The following is a 19,667-nucleotide window of genomic DNA, read 5'->3' on the forward strand; positions in this document are numbered from 1 at the left end:
ATATTTTATCTTTCATGGTGTCTTTTTGTGAGATACAAGCCATTTTGACCTGGAGAATCCACAGATAAACCTGACCCTACCCAGCTCTATGAGACTCTATGCAGGCAGAAACTGCACTAAGACCCTGGTTTAAGGAGGTCCCAGGCTAGAACTAGGACTCGGTGACTGTTAAATCAAATGGTTCTTCCCTAAATGACTAATGATCTCAAATCTTGGCTAATAACTCTGGAAATTATCACATCATATTCAGGATAGAGTGAAGAACACAGTTCATTTAGCCTGTTCTACAAACCTAATTTTATTTTCACAGGAAACTATGCAGCCATATATTAAAGCTTTGTCACGAGGTCTGAGAATGACCACTTTACATATTCAAACCATTTGGCCCACCCTGGGACCAAGTACACTGCTCTACAGATAACAGGTTAACTCACTATTCTGGGCAATCTTCTAATTGATTACATTCCCATGTGACACTAGAAAGAACACAAATTTCAGTCCTGCTCTCCCTTTCAGATCAATGTACAATTTGAGGGTTCACATCTACTTGGTGGAGTGTCATTTCACTGTGTTACCCTTGTTTTCTTTCCTCAGTGACTTATCCCTCTTATCTATGGTTTTTCTGAATATATTTATGTAAATGGTTTAAAATTTGTCAGGCTGAAGAAAAAAATTGTCTCAACAGTTAAGAGCACTGGTCCTTCTTCCAGGGGACCCAGGTTCGATTCCCAGCACCCGCACAGCAACTCTAAACTGCCTGTAACTCCAGTTCCAGGGGATCCGACATTTTCATACAAGCAAAACCCCAATGCACATAAAGAAAAATTAAAAATCATTAAAAAAAAATCTTTGTAGGCCCAGTATCTGGAACACAGTCTAGAAGATTATATCAAGGGATATTTGCCAAAGTTTGAATGTTGGTGTCTCACAAAATTCATCTGTTGAAATAATCCCCAGCATGGCAGTATTAAGAAGTAGGACTTCCAGGAAGTAATGAAGTCCTGATAGGCCTGCTTGCCAAAGTGGAATGAGTGTGCCTATAAGAGGGAGGGGAGTGTCATACCCTTGTACCAAGAAAAGACATGGAAAAAAGAAGTGTCAACTCTGAAGCAGACTGCAACAGTCAAATTGCTGGCAAGTCAAAAGCTTGGAGACTCAGCTTGAGAACTGTAAGGAATAAATGTTTAAGAATGATCAGGTGTAGCCAGACGGTAGTGGTGCACACCTATAATCCCAGAACTCTAGCAGTGAGTGCTTTTTATATGAGAGGCAGAGGCAGGTGATTTCTGAGTTCGAGGCCAGCCTGGTCTACAGAGTATCAGGACTTCCAGGGCTACAAAGAGAAACCCTGTCTCAAAAAAAAAAAAAACAAATAAAACCAAAACCAAAACAAAAACAAAAAGAATGATCAGGTGTGGGGCTGGAGAGACGTCTCGGCAGTTAAGAGCACTGGCTGCTCTTCCAGAGGACCCAGGTTCACCTCCCAGCACCCACATGGAGGCTCACAATAGTCTGTAACTCGAGTTCCAGGAGATGCCTCACCCTCTTCTGGCATCCATGGGCACCATACACACATGGTTCAGAGACATGCAGGCAAAACGTTCCTACACATAAAATAAGATAATTATCTAGCTTATAGTATTTGTTGTTTACAATGGACCAAATGGGCTAAGACAATATTTTGCTGAGTAGACTAGTTCTACCTGGATATTGTTAGGTATGTTTCAAATATCTCAAACAGAAATGAAACTTTAAAACCATTTAGGATTGCTTTTTATATGAACCTCATAATGGTCACTTTTAGTGACTTGATAATTATTCTATAATTTGTTTTTAAGTCTAAAACTGAAAAATCAAAATATATAATTTACCAATATTAAAGCAATGGTTATAATTTTACGTGAACTTCATGGAAGAAAAAAAGCAATAAACTTCTCTTACCATAAACTTAATGCCTGGCTGTGATCGATTTCCAAGTTGTTTGATTTCTAGTTTAGCCAACATGCAAGATAATCGAGTAGGTGCAAATAACACAGAGATTACAAAGTCCTCTCCTGGGCAAATTCTGATTTCACAATTACTGGTCAATCGCTCTTCTGAGCCAAAAGTGTTCTGAATCTACAATTTAAAAACAATCACTGTATAAACTCAAACACTAGCACAAATAAAACAGGCATAAATACAAACTCTTACACTTAAGTCTGAGTGTGAGACAGGGCTCGGCAACTAGGATCACTGCTCTTACAGAGGACCCAGGTTTAGCTCCCAGTGCCTACATGACACTCACAAACCTCTGTAACTCCAGGCCCAGAGAATCTGACACCTTCTTCAGAACTCTATGGGCACCAGGTATACACATGTTGCATAAACATACATGCAGGCAAAACACTCATACACATAAAACAAAATTTAAAAATTGTTAAAATTTATAAACAAATCAGTTGGTCTGAATATGGAGACAGTCTAGTCATAGAGCGCTTACCTAGCATGTATACAACCCTGGACTGCAAAAAAAAACAGATACAAAAGACACCTAGTCTGGGCTCAGTGCAGTGGCATATACCTATAATCAGTGTTTGGGAGGCAGAGGCAGGTAGATTGCTGTAAGTTCAAGGACAGCTTTGTCTACATATTGAATCCCAGGCCAGCCAGAGCTACATAGTGACAGCAATCTTAGACAAATTAAACAACAAATGCTCTGCATATATTAAGTGTTCTGAACTCTGAGAAAACCTCAGACAGAAGCCATGTGTAGGGTACTGTCTGGGGGAGCCAGCAGGATCATGAATTTTAGGCCAGCTTTGGCTATACAATGAGCCCCTATTGTATAAACAAAACAAAATAGTTTTTAAAAAGTATTTAAATCAGACAAAACAAAGATCAGAGTACAAACCTGAAAGCAATCCTGATCTTGTCCTTTGATAAATAGTCGCAAATTTTGGACTGTAGTTGTAGAACTGTTTCTTAAAGCTAGTTTCTGGAGCCTAAAAACAATTACATATTTTAAATGTCCTTTTTTCTATAGATACTGCTACAGTGACAAACACAAAACCAACTAAAAACCTGACCACAATCCACAATGTGTAAAGATAGGATGATTGTGTCACCTTAATAGGCTAAAATCATCTCTCCACAATTATGGAATTTGTTTCTTAAAATGTAAAGCTTATCATCTTATTAAGGCTCACCTTAACAAGGGAAGGGTTTTAGTTTAGTATCTCTAATTTATACATTATATATATATTCTACACTATAAAGAAAGTCTACAGAAGTAACTGAAGAAAGTCTCGTGTCTTTAATAGAGCTGAAATTCTTTGCTCAGTCTTGTTTTCAGAGAAACAAGTGGTCAGAGCTACCAGGCTTATTTGTACAACAGTCTTTTTCAGCAGTATGCTGAATTAACTCTACTTTTTAAAAACATTAGAATATAAGTGGATATAGAAATATCAGGTTAACTGGGCGGTGGTGACACACGCCTGTAATCCCAGCACTCTGGGAGGCAGAGGCAGGCGGATTTCCGAGTTCGAGGCCAGCCTGGTCTACAGAGTGAGTTCCAGAACAGCCAGGGCTACACAGAGAAACCCTGTCTCGAAAAAACCAAATCAAAAAAAAAAAAAAAAAAAACCAAATAAATAGCAGGTTGCTAGTATGAAGAACCCTGCATCTTTGAGGTTATTTCCTCTCTTCACTTAATACAAAATAAGTGTAGAAATCCCTGTTGTGCACACACACACACAAAAAAATGAAAGTCATTATCACTTAATTTGAAGTCTGGCTGGGCGGTGGTGGCGCATGCCTTTAATCCCAGCACTTGGGAGGCAGAGGCAGGCAGATTTCTGAGTTGGAGGCCAGCCTGATCTACAGAGTGAATTCCAGGACAGCCAGGGCCACACAGAGAAACCCTGTCTCAAAACAAAACAAAACAAAAAAAAAAAAAAATTGAGGTCTCTTCTAAGTATTTGTCAACTGGGCTGGGCAGTAGTAGCACACACCTTTAATTCTAGCACTTGGGAGGCAGAAGCAGATAGATTTCTGAGTTTGAGGCCAGCCTGGTCTACAGAGTGAGTTCCAGGACAGCCAGGGCTACACAGAGAAACCCTGTCTCAAAAAAAAGAAAAAGGAAAAAGAAATTGTCAACTGGATTGCAATCTCCCTAAACAAGATACAGTGCCTCGATTATCTTCTTTCTGACTTTCCATAAAAGGAGCTCTCATACTCTCAAATGCTCAAAGAGCCTTTAAAAAAAAAGGCAGTTTGCAATGCATTCTAAAAATCAGATATAAATTTTTATAATTTTTTTAAAATTTTGGTTCATCATCAAAAAGATTAGGCAAATATATTATACCTTTATCTCAAATCTAAAAAGAACTATACAGTCATATTTAACATCTGAGAAAATAACATAAGGGAATTAGACAACAGAGTCTCAGTCATCTCAGCTGGTTGTGTGAATACTTACTGAGTCCTGCCGAGAGGGACACCACCCCAAGTCAGAAATTGCTTGTTGGACAGAATCAATGGAATGTCTGAGCAGTGAGGCCCAGGTGGCAGAGATTTACTCCCAGAAGAAATCACTTCACCTCTTAACATTACTTCATATTGAGGTCCTAATGGCTGCACAAATATTATCAGGATCCTACCCAAAGAAGAAAAGAGAGTAAAGTATCCCATAGTCAGTTCTTCTGGCAATTATAGCCTATCCACTCCCTTTGTCCAAAAAACTAAGTTTGTGGTGAAAACAGTATCTCTACCCCAAAAGCTTATGTTCCAGGGAAAAACCCACATAAAAGTGATAATCACAATAAGGCCTGCATGGTAGCACAAGAGAAATTTCTTGAGGCTAGCCTGGTCTACAGAGTGAGTTCAAAAACAGCCAGGACTACACAGAGAAACCCTGTCTGGGGGGAGGGGGGAAGAAATTTCTTGAGGAATTTGGGAAAAGTTGACAGCAGCAGGGTTGAGGCAAGCACTTGAGGCACAAGTACTTAACTAGTGCCTCCTTTCCACAGAATTCTAGTAATAAACTCCCTAGACATGGGTGTTCTGCACTCCACGCTGGGGAGAAGCAGTGTGTGTCTCCATGGGTACTCCTGAGGCATATACTAAGCTAGCTCCATACAGTCAAGTTCAAACACAAATAACAATGAGACTCTGACTGAAAATTACTAATGACTTAAATGTAAAAGTCACAGGTCCTGGAAGAGACCGGGGAAGAATTATAAAGCAATAAATAAAAAACCAAAGTAAAGACATTTTGGAAGAAAAAAAGTTAAAGAGGAACACTATAATCATGCTTTATTATTTATTTTTGTTAGAGTATACCAGAAATAGCAATTTTTAACGTGGATTTAGTTGGCTTAAGAGAAGCATTTTACTGACAAAATAGAAAAGCTGGGCCAGTGAGATCATTCCGTGGGGAAAAAGCACTTGCTGCAGAAGTCTAAGGACGTGACTCTGGTCCCCAAGCCTGCAGTGGAAGGAGAAACTACTCAAAGTTGTCCTGATCGCCATACATGCACCACAGCACGTGATGTCCATACCACCCACATCATACTTATAACAGTGATGATATATATGTGTGGGTATATCTGTTGTGTGTGTCTGTGTAAGTTACATATGTATATATAGACAATATGTGCATTTTCACACACAAAGGGTAACTTAAAAGATTAAAGCACAACTGCATCGCTTGTAGCGTGCATTAGGCAGCATAATCTGCACATGAGTGAAAAACAGAGAAGCAAGCGGTCATTATAAGCATTTTCCTATTACCTTTCTTCACATGCTTTGGGATCCTTTGGTGTAAATGAAACTGTAACTTCATGTTCTTCTCCAGGTCTGAGAAACAAACTTTCTGGGTCCACTGAAAACTGACTTCCTTGTTCAGCAACCTAAGCAATTACAGAACCACAACTTAACTCATGTAAGCAAGCTCTCCCTTAGATGTTCTTGTCTCGTCTTAGATTTTTTTTAATTTCTTTTTCTTCAGGCTCACCTTAAACTCAAAGATCCATCTGTCTCTGCCTCCCAGGTACTGAGATTAAAAGGCATGTGCTGCCACCACTACCCAGTTATTTTTACATTTTTAAATTTATGTATATTAAGTGTTTTGCCTACATGAATACATGTGCACCATGTTTCGTGCAGTGACCACAGAGGCCAGAAGAAGGTGTCAGATTCTTTAGAACTGGAGTTAGAGAGAAACGTGAGCTGCCACGAAGGCTGGGAACCAAACCTGGATCACCTGAAAGCGCAGCACCTGCTCTTCACTCCTGAGCCATCTCTCAAGACCTAATGTGTCTTTCGTATTAACTAGGATATGTTGCTGTTCTTTCTTCCTTCTCATTACAGTCCTAACTTGTCTTATTCTTTTTCAAAAGATTATTTCTGCCGGGCAGTGGTGGTGCATGCCTGTAATCCCAGCACTTGGGAGGCAGAGGCAGGCAGATTTCTAAGTTGGAGACCAGCCTGGTCTACAGAGTGAGTTCCAGGACAGCCAGGACTATCCAGAGAACCCATCTCAAAAACAACAACAACAACAACAAAAACCAAAACCAAACAAACAACAAAAAAAGATCATTTCTTTCTTCCTACAGCCTCCATTTCAAATCTTCCTCCTATCCCATCTCCAATTGTTGACAGCTATACTTCACTCAGCTAAGGACATCAGAAATAACCCTGTATGTGTATACTCTTCTACATAATCACAGATGTCACACAAACTTCTAGGCAACTATTCAAGAATTCTTATATTCAAGCATTGGGCTTCAGTACTAACCATAACACATACTTCAGGCTAGTGTGACTCTCAATTTTTATAACACTGTTGGAAATTCTTAGTTTAATTCTCATAGCATCAGGACAAGTTTGCCCACACAACAGCTATTGGAAAGTAAGGAACATAAATACTACTGCACTTTTGCAGAAATTCTTACCTTGATGTCTAGATAAACTTCAATATTTCCAGCGTTTTTCAAAGGCAAGGGCTGTTTGGTTGAGGAATTCACATCAGCCAACAAATAGATAGTCTACAGGGAAAATGCATTCAAAAAGCTGTCACAATTAAAGGACTATGAACCTGGACACAAGAGCATAACAACAGAGAGAAGAGGGTACCTGCAAGTCCCGAGGGGCATGGATCCTAGCTACTCCTGCTCTGGCTCGGAGATCCACACTTCTAAGAACTGGCATAGGGTTTGGGCTGTCCACTTCTATATCCACCCTGGCCAAGAATTCTTCTGCTGAGCCTAGAATTTCTATAAAAGTTTACTTTTTTAGTTCAGTAAAGAGATCCCAAATCCCGCCAGTCATCCAAAAGGTTGTCTTTAGGGATCCAAAGAAAATTCAGGAACCAGGGAAATGGCTTAGTGGGTAAAGTGATTGCCATGTAAGTCTGATGACCTGACTATGATTCTCAGAACCCATATAAAGGGAGGAGAAAACCAACTCCATAAAATTGTTCTCTGACCTTCACACACATGCCCATAGACATACACAATATTAATACATTAAACAAATTTTTAAAAAACTCAGTTAAGGCATTTACAACAATCTGTACTGGCTGGTTTTGTGTGTCAACATGACATGTGCTGGAGTTATCACAGAGAAAGGAGCCTCCCTTGAGGAAATGCCCTCATGAGATCCAGCTGTACGGCATTTTCTCAATTAGTGATGGGGGGACAGGGAAGGGCAGGCCACTGTGAATGGTGCCTATCCTGGGTACTATAAGGAGGCATGATGAGCAAGTGGGGGAGAAGCAATCCAGTAAGCAGCACCCCTCCATGGCCTCTGCATCAGCTCTTGCCCCAGGTTCCTACCTATATGAGTTCCAGTCCTGACTTCCTTTGGTGATGAACAGTAATGTGGAAGTATAAGCTGAATAAACCCTTTCCTCCCCAACCTGCTTCTTGGTCCTAGTGTTTCATTGCAGCTATAGAAACTCTTGACTAAGGGGCTGGAGAGATAGCACTGACTGCTCTTCCTAAGGTCCTGGGTTCAAATTCCAGCAACCATATGGTAGCTCACAGCCATCCATAATGAGATCTGATGTCCTCTTCTGGTGTGTCTGAAGACAGCTACAGTGTACTTACATATAACAAATAAATAAATCTTAAAAAAAAAAAAACAACCTTAAGACATAATCCAAATATAGGTGTGACTAGAGAGATAAGTGGGGAGAAAATGTATTTTCTTCGACGTTCATTTAGATTACCTATAACTACATAGGTTTGACCCAAAATATCATTGACCTAAAATATCATGCCATCTTTCCCATTCTCCAAACAACATAAAATTCTTAGCAGGAGCCTAAAATACTGTCATTTTCATTAACAAAGTAAACTGAAAATGTAAGTTTAATTATAGGATAACTCTCCCCCCGCCCCAAAAAAAACCTATGATACCTGAAGTGAGGCGTTTCCTTGGGCTATGAAAAATAACCCAGACAATCAGAGATTCTGGATCCTATGGAAAAAAAATTAGTGTATATTAAGACTGAAATCCCAATGAGCTAAAGGTAGCTTGAAAAAAGTAGCTTAAAAGTTCTTTACTTCTAAGCTAGTTTTGTTTTTAAACTGACTCAACTTACCTTTCCATCGTAACTGGCAGGCATCACGTGACTAACTACGGATGGGGCCACTAGCTGAGCCGTCACATCAGCATACGGAGCGGCTTTCAGAGAAGCACGGATGGGCTCTTTGGAAAACGTGAAGCAGCGCCAGGCTAAGGCATTCTGTTCAGAACACAAAAGTCAGGTTCAGCAGAGTCACAGCAGTAGAGCTGTTAGTAGGCTCTTTAGCAGTATAATTTACTTTTACAAGGAAAAATGTACTAAGAATATTAGCACTGCCTATAATTTTAAATCTATATATTCTATAGGCAGTGTCTAATTCGACGCCACTACTCACAGCACTAATAATCAGTCTGACTGGAACAGTAGCATGTGTCCTGTTTATTAACTTGAGTGGGAGAGCTTTCCAGCCTTCATAGGTCAGGTCACCAAAATCCAGAACACCTTTCTTCTCTGTTTCTACCTAAGTATGAAGAAAGGACTGAGTGAGAAAAGCAATCTATTATTAATGAACTATCTTATCTATGTGCTTCTTTTAGCCAGTTAAGAGTCAGAATGATGGCATTTGACAAAATTCAGCATCCCTTCATGTTAAAAGTCTTGGAGAGATTAGGAATTCAAGGCCCATACCTATACATAGTAAACACAATATACAGCAAGCCAGTACCCAGAGGTCTTTCAACGGAGGAATAGATACAGAAAATGTGGTATATTTACACAATGGAATACTATTCAGCAATTAAAAACAATGAATTCATGAAATTTTTAGGCAAATGGTTGGTACTGGAAACTATCAAGCTAAGTGAGGGAACTCATTCACAAAAGAACACACATGGAATGCAGTCACTGATAAGTGGATATTAGCCCAGAAGATCAAAATACCTAAAACACAAAGCACATATCAAATCACTTCCAAGAAGAAGGAAGGAGAAGGCCCGGGTCTCTGAAAGACTTGATGCAGCTTTGTAGAGGATTGCCAGGACAGAGGAGTGGGAGGGGGTGATTGGGGAACTGGCAAAGGGAAGAGGACTTAATGGGAATTTGAGGGAGGGGGAACTGGGAAAGGGGAAATCATTTGGAATGTATACAAAGAATATAGTAAATAAAAAAATATGAAGCTAAAAAAAAAAAAAGAGTCAGAATGATGGATAAACTTATACCTAAGTTTTCCCATTCTATTTTCCATTTTACTCTATCATTATCTATAAAACTAAGAGTTAAAGTAGGCCATGTATCCAAATATACTACAGAATAAGGCAAAGTGGCTACTACTACTTTGAAAACACTATTAGATCTTAAGATGAGACCAACATTTTATAAAATGTAAACCTTTTAATTAGTTCTATCATTAGATTAACTCCTTAATTCCTTTCACAACTTCATGAAGATCTTGGTGTATTTCAGATTCAGTCTGATAAAAAAACAAGTATTTGAAATGATGTAAACTTAAAATGATAAGACATATCAAAGGTTAAAAATGAGTGTATACGATGGAAAGACTGATTTATCTTTAACATTAGAGAACAACCTAACAAATTGGGTGAGATTTTATACAATATTTAAAACACATAAGCTTTTCTTTTATAGTTTATGAACCTACAAGGAAACAAAAGATATATTAGCACACAGAAGCTGAATTCCACAATGGGCAATAAAGGTCAAGAGGTTCTCCAAGATAGTTGAGGTTTGACACTTTCCAAAGTTAGTATATTTTAGGCTCCTTGTGGGCCAGGCAAAACTGGAATAAAATATAAACACCACACATAAAGTCCTGAAATTCAGAGTGTCCTTTCTAGGAATATTGTTTTTAAAACCACCTGAAAATTCTGTTCAAAAAACAACAGGGAACCTTCCCAAGGATGGGTATGTTTCAAAAGATTGTTTACAAGAACATCAGAGTCTGAGTCTAGGCCACACCAGCCTAGACTCAGCTGAGGCACACAGAGCCTTTCACACCTTCTTTGCATTTCCACAACATGTTCTTGGGATAATAAAGACATGTACAAAGGAAGGAAAAAATTTGGCTGAATTTTAAAGAGACATTGTAACAAAAGGATGTTAAAAGAAATTAGATTCCAAACAAAAGAGAAATGACAGAATGATAACCCTGGTCAAAAGAGACTTTAAAAAAAGCAATAAAAGAATGGCTCATTTTCAGTCCCAGCTTCTAAGACAGTACCTCGGATGGTCTAGTGTACACTGACTTACTGTATCTTATTACACCTACCTACGGCACTTCTCAAAGTTGCCTTTTAAACTCAAAGTTCACACATATGACACTGGCATTTCTGAGATTGCCAGGTGAGTACAGCAGGTCCCTCAGTTTGGGACACAGCTTCACAATGCAAAGTAACCACTGATGTTAGGCACCGGTGGCATGACCTGGAAATCTGAAATACTGTGCAGTCATAATTTTTCACATCTGCTAAAAAATGTAAGCTGCTCTTGGGCAAGTCCAAAAGTCCTGCATGATGAAGTATGCTGACCTGCAGAAAACTAGAGACATTCTTTCTCAATGGTTCCTAACAGTTTCTGAAGAGGCAAAAATAGAGAATGTCTGTAGACATTTTTGGTTGTTACAACTAGGGAAAGAGACAGTAACTGATTTCTAATGAGCAGTGGCCAGGAGGAAAGCTGTGTATCCTACATTGCCCAAGACAGGCGGCCCCTTGTATCAATAGCTTTCAAAGCTGAAAACCTAGACCTAGCAAATGGCAAACACAGCAGAGGTGATGGAGTTCTTAAGACTATCTCCAAGTTCATTTCCTTCTCCCTCTCCAACAAAATAAACAGCTGAACTAATTCCCTTCAAAAACATGAACTACGAAAAATCTCTGAAAGATTCTCCTCAATCCTATCTCTCAAGAAGGCCGCTTTGTCCTTCATTCACCCACCACACCTCTAGTCACTATGTCTTTGCAAAATTAAGTGATAAATGACAAATTAACCAAGATCCCTGCCTGCATCTCAACAGGTACATCACCTAATTAATAGTTATTATTCCAACATGGGACAATGAAAGAGAGGAGAAAGAGGAAGAAAGGAACTACTGTAACTCTGATAAGTATGTATACAAGAGAAATCATATAAAAATAGCTTAATGTTATACTCTATAATTCATTTAGTAGGTTTATTCATAGTTCCTATTTAAAAAAAAAACAAAAAAACAAAAAAAACAGTAGTTTCAAACCTTGGAATAAGAAAATAAGGGCTAATGTAGTACAAGCCTTTAATCCCAGAATTAAGAGAAGCAGAGGCAAGTGGATATTTAGGCCATCTTGATCTGTGCAGTAAGGGCCTGTATTAAAAAAAAAAAAAAAGGAAGGAGGGAGGGAGGGAAGAAGAGAGGGAGGCATAGACATGCACGCAGATATACACTCATATATATACATGCAGATATACACTCATAGGCATACATGCAGATATACACTCAGACACAAAAGTAAATAAATCTAAAGAAACAAATTTTAAGAAACAACTAAGATTTAGCTTGAAACACTGTGACAAATCTGCCCACAAATTCTTCCTTTATTAAAACATTAGCAAATGAGACTCCTTTACAGATAGTTACCTCAATAACAGGGGTTTCAGCAATGGCAGTAAGAGTAACTCTGCTTCCCAGAGCTTCTGCTTGCACTATTGTATCAGCATCTGCTGAAAATGACCAAGAAGCAACACTGAACGTACATCTGAAAATTCCAGAATTTGTGGGGATAAAAAGAATTTTTATCTCTTCTGTGGCATGAGGTCTTATTACGACTTTATTCTTGAAAACTAAATATGTTTGGGTTGAAAGATCCACCTGTAAACAGAGCAAGGAAATATGTTAGAAATGGATTTACCTTTCGAGGCTAGTTTCTAGTTTAAGATTCTTTTTCAGTCAAACTATAAAATCTAACCTTCATTACATGTTAAAGAAAACCTCTTGTAACTCATTAATTGAAAGGTATAATCAGTCCAAAAGCAAAAAGCTTCTTGACAGCTGGTAAGGACTTGTTGGTAAAAGGTAATTAATACAAACTTTGAGTTTAACCCTGGAACTCACCTGGTAAAGGAGAACACCAATGCCTACAAGTTGACCTTTGAACTCCACACCTGTACTATGGTACACATATACCCACCCGAATCTATAAGTGAAAACTAATCCATTCTCACTACGTAAGAACTAGATCCACTTCTAGTAGATTTTAAAGTGAACATATTTGCCTGTACCTTTACTCTTCTAAAAAGAACACTCAACACAGAATTCTCAGCTTCAGAAGCCTGTCTAGGATATGATTTCTATTTCTACATGCAGTGTCAAATCTCACCTTCCACCTACGATCCTTTCTGCCAGTTATTTTATTTTATCTCATTAAATGATCTGGTAACAGATGAGAAAGTAAGGAAAGTAAGAGACAGAACGCAGAGGTGATAGTTAATGCTGTCAACTACAAAATCTACCTAGCAGATGGGCATCAGGATGTGCTGGAGGAGATTATCCTCATTTCTTTATGTGAAGTGGGAAGACCTACCCATTGTAGGTGGTGCCATTCATGTCTGGGATCCTGAACTACATGTGGAAGGAGAGTTGAGTAGCAGCATACATTCAATGCTCTTTGTTTGTGGACTATGAACATGACCCAGCCAGCTGCTTCAAGCTCCAACTGCCCTGAACTACTGCCATGGTAGAACACACCCTGGGACTGTGAACAAAAATAAACCCTTTCTCTACCCTCCCTACTCACACCTTATACATCAGAGAAATAATAATTGATACGATGAAAACTATAAAATATATTTAGATGTCTTACAATGTAAATGCTGTTACAACAGGGGCTTAAAAAAGACTGTGATCCAAAATTCTTCATTTGGGTTCTATGTGAGCAACAAAAATTTAAAAAAAAAAATCTGGGCATAACAATATCTGCATATTAATCCCAGCACTTTGGAGGTAGAAAGAAGGGGATCGAAAGTCTAAATTCATTCTTGGGTTCTTAGCAAGTCTGAGCTGGCTGGAGGTACATGAGACCTAGCCTCACAACAAACAAACAAAATGAATTAACTGCAGCCCACATGTCTGCTATATGCAATGGCTCTGCACATACCCACCATTTATAAGCAGGAAATAAAAGAATCGCATTTGTATTTCTATGTATGTTAGAGAGACAGGAGCACCACAGACATAAGCAAGGGAGTGAAAAGGCCAGGCATGGTGGCATACATGCATTAATTATCCTAGTACTCCAAAGGCAAACCTAGAGGATGACCACAAAAAAATTATGGGCAGTATGATATACATAGCAAGCTGCAGGCCAGGTAGAGTTACATAGGTAGTCTATTTAAAAAAAAAAAAAAGAAGAAGAAGAAGAAGAAACAAACAAACAAAAAACAAAATGAGGCCAGTAAGATGATTCTGTGGGTAGAGGCACTTGAGCCACTCATCCAAGAGCAGCATGACTGTTAGCAGGGAATCACCACTTTCAGATTAAACTGAGACCCGCATAATAAAAGGAAATTCACACAAGATACTGTAAACCAGATAAACTCATTATAAGGGAGGTCCTAAGTCTTCCTGGGAAAACTCACTACTACTGTTTAGCTTAACATGGTACCAAACTACATGCTAAATATTCAGGTCTAAACCCAGAGACAAATGCTATCTTCAGCCTTACTCGGGGAAACTTTTCTTTGCAGAGAACAGTGATGAATACAAAGATTCACTGCCGCTCAAGGTGCTCAGAATAAAAGACAGCTGAGATCTCAGCCCTAAAAAGGAAGGGCATTTATACCAATCCCTCTAAGGTTCAGGGAATGTTATAAAAGAGGGAGCAGAAAAAAATGTAACAGGTGGGAAGAAAGGCTGAAAACTACTATGTTCCAGGCATGCCACTGCAGATTGACCTCACAGCAGCTGCCGGCAGCCTCAACTGGGACTGCTTAAGACTGACCTACCAAGGCCAACCATGAATTGGGGAGGTCTTCATGGGCCCCTCCTTTCCCTGTTGAACTATTATCGGCTAGCCATAGATTGATTGTTTTTAGCTGTATACCTACGCACGAGCTCTACACAAATCAATGGATAGTTCCAAACCTGAGGTCACACCCCATTCAGGCTAACACCAGTGAAATACATGCTGTCTTAATCAGGGTTTCTATTCCTGCACAAACATCATGACTAAGAAGCAAGTTGGAGAGGAAAGGGTTTATTCAGCTTATATTTCCACACTGCTGTGCATCACCAAAGGAAGTCAAGACTGGCACTCAAGCAGGTCAGGAAGCAGGAGCTGATGCAGAGGACATGGAGGGATGTTTCCTCCTGGCTTGCTTCCCCTGGCTTGCTCAGCCTGCTCTCTTACAGAACCCAGGACTACCAGCCCAGGGATGGCACCACCCACAATGGGCCTCCCCACCTTGATCACTAATTGAGAAAATGCCCCACTGCTGGAACTCATGGAGGCATTTTCTCAAGGGAGGCTCTTTTCTCTATAATAACTTCAGCCTGTGTCAAATTGACACACAAAACCAGCCAGTACACACAAAACAAAAATGAATATAGAAAAGGGACTTGCAAGGGGAAAGAGAACGACAGGTGAGAAGAGGTGAGACAGGGAAGGCAGATGGTGATCAGGGCAGATCATATACATGTAGAATCATGTATCAAAGAATAGTCTAATACTTCAAAAAGAAACTTTCAAAAGGCGAGTGACAGATGTCTTGTGGCTAAGAACACTCTTGGAGCAGACTTGAGTTCAGGTCCCAGCACCCACATAACTGCTTAAAGCTGTCTACTACTCCAGGGCCAAGAATCTTACACCTTCTTCTATCCTCTATGGGCACTGCACAGTTTTGGTGCGCAGACAGACAGACAAAGCACTCATATGCATAAAAATAAATAAACCTTAAAAAAACTTTCAAAAGAAAAATGTAATCACCTAGAAAAAGGAAGAAAAGAGGGGTGGCTGTAGGAGTAGTTAGGGAGAGAGGGGCCACAATACTCAGTCTGTATACAGCATCACCAATGGATGAAAGTACTCTGCTATTTTCTAAGGAGAGCAAGAGAAGTCAAGCACATCATTAACGTGTAGAGAGAATCTCTTAAAAGCAACACCTGTCAATAAAAAAGCCGATGGCCAATGAGCTGAGGTAAGAGACAGGGAGTGGGGCACTAGGAGGAAAAGAGAGGCTTCTGGGAAAGGGTGAGAGAATAAAAGGAGATGAAAGTAAACCTGCGGGGGACTGAACTCAGGATAGGCGAGAGATTGAAGGAAGTAGCGGGTCAGGACTGAAGGAGTGGTAACTAACCATTCAGAAGACTTAGAATAGTTTAAATGGGTTAAATAAGTTATAAGCTAGTCAGGGAATGAGCAAAAGTTATAGCCTAGGCATTTAATAATAAATAATTAGTCTCAGATTTGTCATTATGGGAGCAGGAACTGGGAGGAAAAATGGATTAATTTTTTTAACCAAAGTACAACAGTGAAGTCCAATAAGAAGATAAAGCAAAACTTACCTTCTCACCGTTCACACAAATACTGAGAACTCTGATGCTGACTTGTAGCCAGTGGTCAGTTGGGTTGAGAACACTAAGGAGGGTCTGTGAAGCAATACCTACACAGCAAGCATGAGGAAACCTCAGTTCCTCAGGTACTCTGGCATTCCCTGCATAAGAGTAAGTCAAAACGCAAGTTACACTAAACATCTGACTAAAAGCACCAATGGTTAAAAGGAAATGATTACATACGATTGTCTGATTATACCCAAGAGCTATAGAATAAATGCCCCAAGTGTAAGAATCCTTGACATAAAAAGGTCTCAGTGGAAGCTACTAACAACTTCTATGTCTTGTTTATAGCTCTGGGACAAACAACACAAGTAAAACTAACCAAACACAGCGAATTTACAGAGACAGAACTTTGTTGCTGCAGTGAGGCTCTTTGTCCCTCCCAAGTTATAAGCCACTGACAGGTGAGACGCTCCCGAGGCTCTACTTCCGGGTGTGCCTGGCTACAGCGTCTTCACAGCACTGTGTTCAGCCCTGTTCCTATCCTCTCACTCAGGTGAGTGTATGGACAATCCCCAGCTCCACAGAGCCAATGTCTGTCATCAGGAGAGGAGGCTGTGCATGAGAGCAGAGTCCTGCTCCTCACTACCACCGTGTCACACTCATGAAGAACCAGTGGAAGGGAACTCATTCTGGGAAATGGTCCTAAAGAGGACATTTCCTAATTAGGAGAATAGCAAAATCCAGTACAGAGGGGAAAAAAAAAAAAAAAAAAAACAATGGGACAAGACGACCTAGGAAACTACCAGCATATCATTTACTGCTCTTCTTAGTCAAATTCAGTAATCCCTTCATAGAAACATTCTGAGGCTCTCAATATAAGACAAAGGAAGAGCTTATAAGAAATAACCTAGGGGCTGGAGAGATGGTTCAGCAGTTAAAAGCACTGACTGCTCTTCTGAAAGTCCTGAGTTCAAATCCCAGCAACCACATGGTGGCTCACAACCATCCGTAATGAGACCTGACATCCTCTTCTGGTGTGTCTGAAGACAGCTACAGTGTACTCACATATAATAAGTAAATAAATCTTTAAAAAAGAAAGGGAGGAAGGAAGGAAGGAAGGAAGGAAGGAAGGAAGGAAGGAAGGAAGGAAGGAAGGAAGGAAGGAAGGAGCCCAAAATAAACTGTGTGATGCATGCCTATAATCCCATCACTTGGGAGGTGGAGATACAAAGATCAAAAGCTCAATGTCATTTTCCCTGCAGAGTAAGTGTGAGGCCAATCTGATATACAGTGTTTTTAAAAAGGAAAAAATAAATAACTAAAGGAAGGGGCTAGAGAGCTGGCTCAGCAGTTAAGAGAACTTGCTGCTCAATAATGAGGACCAAGTTCAAATCCCAGCACCCATAGCAGAGAGCTCACAAGCACTTGCAGCTCCAGCTCTAAGAAATCCAATAACCTCTTTTAGCCTCTGTGGGCACTTGCACATGTATGTGTGTGCATACACTCATAAAGACACACATACATAAATAAATATTAAAGATTAAAAAATTAAAGAAATTAATTCCAACCAACATTTCTTTCAAACAAACTAGCTTTGTGGACCCATTTGAAAAAAATTCAACTTTTAGGTAGTAACAAGCAATACTGGAGAAGAAAACACATCTTACCAAATCCAGACATCATCCCTGAGTCCCATGGTCCAGTTTCACAGTTTGTACCAACAGACTGCACAGGAAATGGCTTTGCTGTGCTAAGCAGGTTCTGGTGTACAGCAGTAGAACATAGGTTATAAAGAGAAGAGGGAGCCATCAATCCAGAGGCAAGATTTGGTCCTAAATACATCCCAGAAGCCACATGCTCTGGTGCAACAGGAGGATAAGGAGAATACCCTGAAATCCCACAGACCTGCATGCCTGCATGGCACTGTGACAAGGTGGCATTCCCAGATGAAGAGACTGGCCCCAAATACTGTGGGGCCCCAGGAGCTGTGTATAGAGAATGTCCAGTCCAGAGGGCAGGACACACAGCAGGCTGGTTCTGCACCTTAGCAACAGAAACATGAGCTGAAATGTGAGGTGCAGGATTATGCTGGTTTCCAGAGGTGCCCAGATTAGGAATCTGGCTGCTAGATTCACTGCTGGCAGTTGACAGACAAGTAGATGTTAATCTTTGACCTTGATCCACAGTCTTCTGGCTCAATACAGGAAGGTTTGGTATGGTTGGCCCAGACCGGTGGTTTAGACACGGCTTGTTCAGAAGAGTTTGGCCAATCAGATCCTGCTCACTGGAGCCAGATGTTGAATCCTTCTTACCAGCTTCCAAGGATTCCCCACTTTTGGAAGAAATATCTTGAGTGGATGTAAAGTTAGGTTCTCCATCTTCAAATCCGATCCTCAAAGGAGTTTCTGTCATGTTTCCTAAACCAGACTTACTCTGGATAACACATGGCACTGATACTTTTTCTGCATTCTGACCCGGAATTTTGTCTCTTAGTTTCTCCATAGCTTGTTCCTCTGGTGGAATAGGACTGGCTCGAACAATTGTGGTACTCAGCTCACTGGTGAGATCACTCTGAATGTGACAAATTTTGTTTCTTTGATAATCCATAAATTAAACAAAATATAACAGATTCAAACAATGCTGGTATAAATCTCTATGTGAAATCTACATGGTTTCCTGAAATACAGAGTGCACAAAGAAAAATATCTGCAAATATAAAATTCAGGCTTACACGAGTGAACTGCATCTATTGTTTTATATAAAGTTTTAAATGAAAGTTACACACCAATTACATCTAAAACACTGCCATAAAGAACCAAAGTAGTCTAACATTTTTCAGATAAGGGATTCTTTGTTAAGTTTATAAGAACAACATAAAGTAAATTATTTAGTAAATAAAAGATAAGGGGAAAACAAGCTACCAAACAATATGGACAGGAGGTTGGGATGAGTACCAAGCCAGCACCCAAGTCCTCCCAGACCCATCATCTGTTTACACTGTAAATATGCTTCAAGAGTTAAAGATGCAGGGCAGTGGTGGTGCATGCCTTTAATCCCAGCACTTGAGAGGCAGAGGCAGAGACAGGAGGATTTCTGAGTTCAGGGCCAGCATGGTCTACAGAGTGAGTTCCAGGACAGCCAGGGCTACAGAGAGAAACCCTGTCTTGAAAAAAAAATCAAAAAAATCAAAAAAAAAAAAAAAAAGAGCTGAAGATAGTAATTTGTGCAAATAGTACACCTTTTCTAATTTATAAACTACAGAATGGTTATTTTTTATTTCCTCATAATATACTACCTGAGGAATAATAGCTATAGATCTGCAAGGTGAACAATCTAAAACAAACCCCCAGGCGCACATCTAACTCTCACTCATTATATTTTTTGGTTGCATTAGAAGTTACCCTCAAGCCAAAGCTTTAAAAACAAAGATATAAAGAGAGTCCAGATTATTGGTCAATTGCTAATTGTAACAAAAAAAAATATGTCCTCATGGATTAAACTGCTAAGTGATAAGCACTGACTTCACACCACAAGCCTTCACAAAGATGAAGAAAATAGGATTTGAGAGGGCTAGTAATCCAAAAAAGTAGCAGAGAGGCCCCATCATTCAGC

At 39.8% G+C, this 19,667-nt stretch overlaps 1 protein-coding gene across 10 annotated transcripts in view; it reads right to left on the reverse strand.

Annotated features, from left to right (window-relative positions):
- Cep192 (centrosomal protein 192) overlaps nucleotides 1-19,667 on the reverse strand; it is an 87,454-nt gene that overhangs the window by 32,482 nt on the left and 35,305 nt on the right. For all 10 annotated transcript variants that reach the window (XM_052155885.1, XM_052155893.1, XM_052155892.1 and 7 more), the window contains 12 exons: nucleotides 17,723-18,626; nucleotides 16,062-16,210; nucleotides 12,141-12,371; nucleotides 8,907-9,032; nucleotides 8,588-8,731; nucleotides 8,403-8,463; nucleotides 7,117-7,256; nucleotides 6,936-7,028; nucleotides 5,773-5,891; nucleotides 4,460-4,636; nucleotides 2,894-2,984; nucleotides 1,942-2,118 (listed from right to left, as the gene is read on the reverse strand). In XM_052155885.1, coding sequence (XP_052011845.1) covers nucleotides 1,942-2,118; nucleotides 2,894-2,984; nucleotides 4,460-4,636; nucleotides 5,773-5,891; nucleotides 6,936-7,028; nucleotides 7,117-7,256; nucleotides 8,403-8,463; nucleotides 8,588-8,731; nucleotides 8,907-9,032; nucleotides 12,141-12,371; nucleotides 16,062-16,210; nucleotides 17,723-18,626 — 2,412 coding nt within the window. The remainder of the gene's footprint in view (nucleotides 1-1,941; nucleotides 2,119-2,893; nucleotides 2,985-4,459; nucleotides 4,637-5,772; nucleotides 5,892-6,935; nucleotides 7,029-7,116; nucleotides 7,257-8,402; nucleotides 8,464-8,587; nucleotides 8,732-8,906; nucleotides 9,033-12,140; nucleotides 12,372-16,061; nucleotides 16,211-17,722; nucleotides 18,627-19,667) is intronic.

This window comes from Apodemus sylvaticus, chromosome 13, assembly GCF_947179515.1.
Source record: "Apodemus sylvaticus chromosome 13, mApoSyl1.1, whole genome shotgun sequence".
In the NCBI taxonomy this organism is placed as follows: Eukaryota; Metazoa; Chordata; class Mammalia; order Rodentia; family Muridae; genus Apodemus; species Apodemus sylvaticus.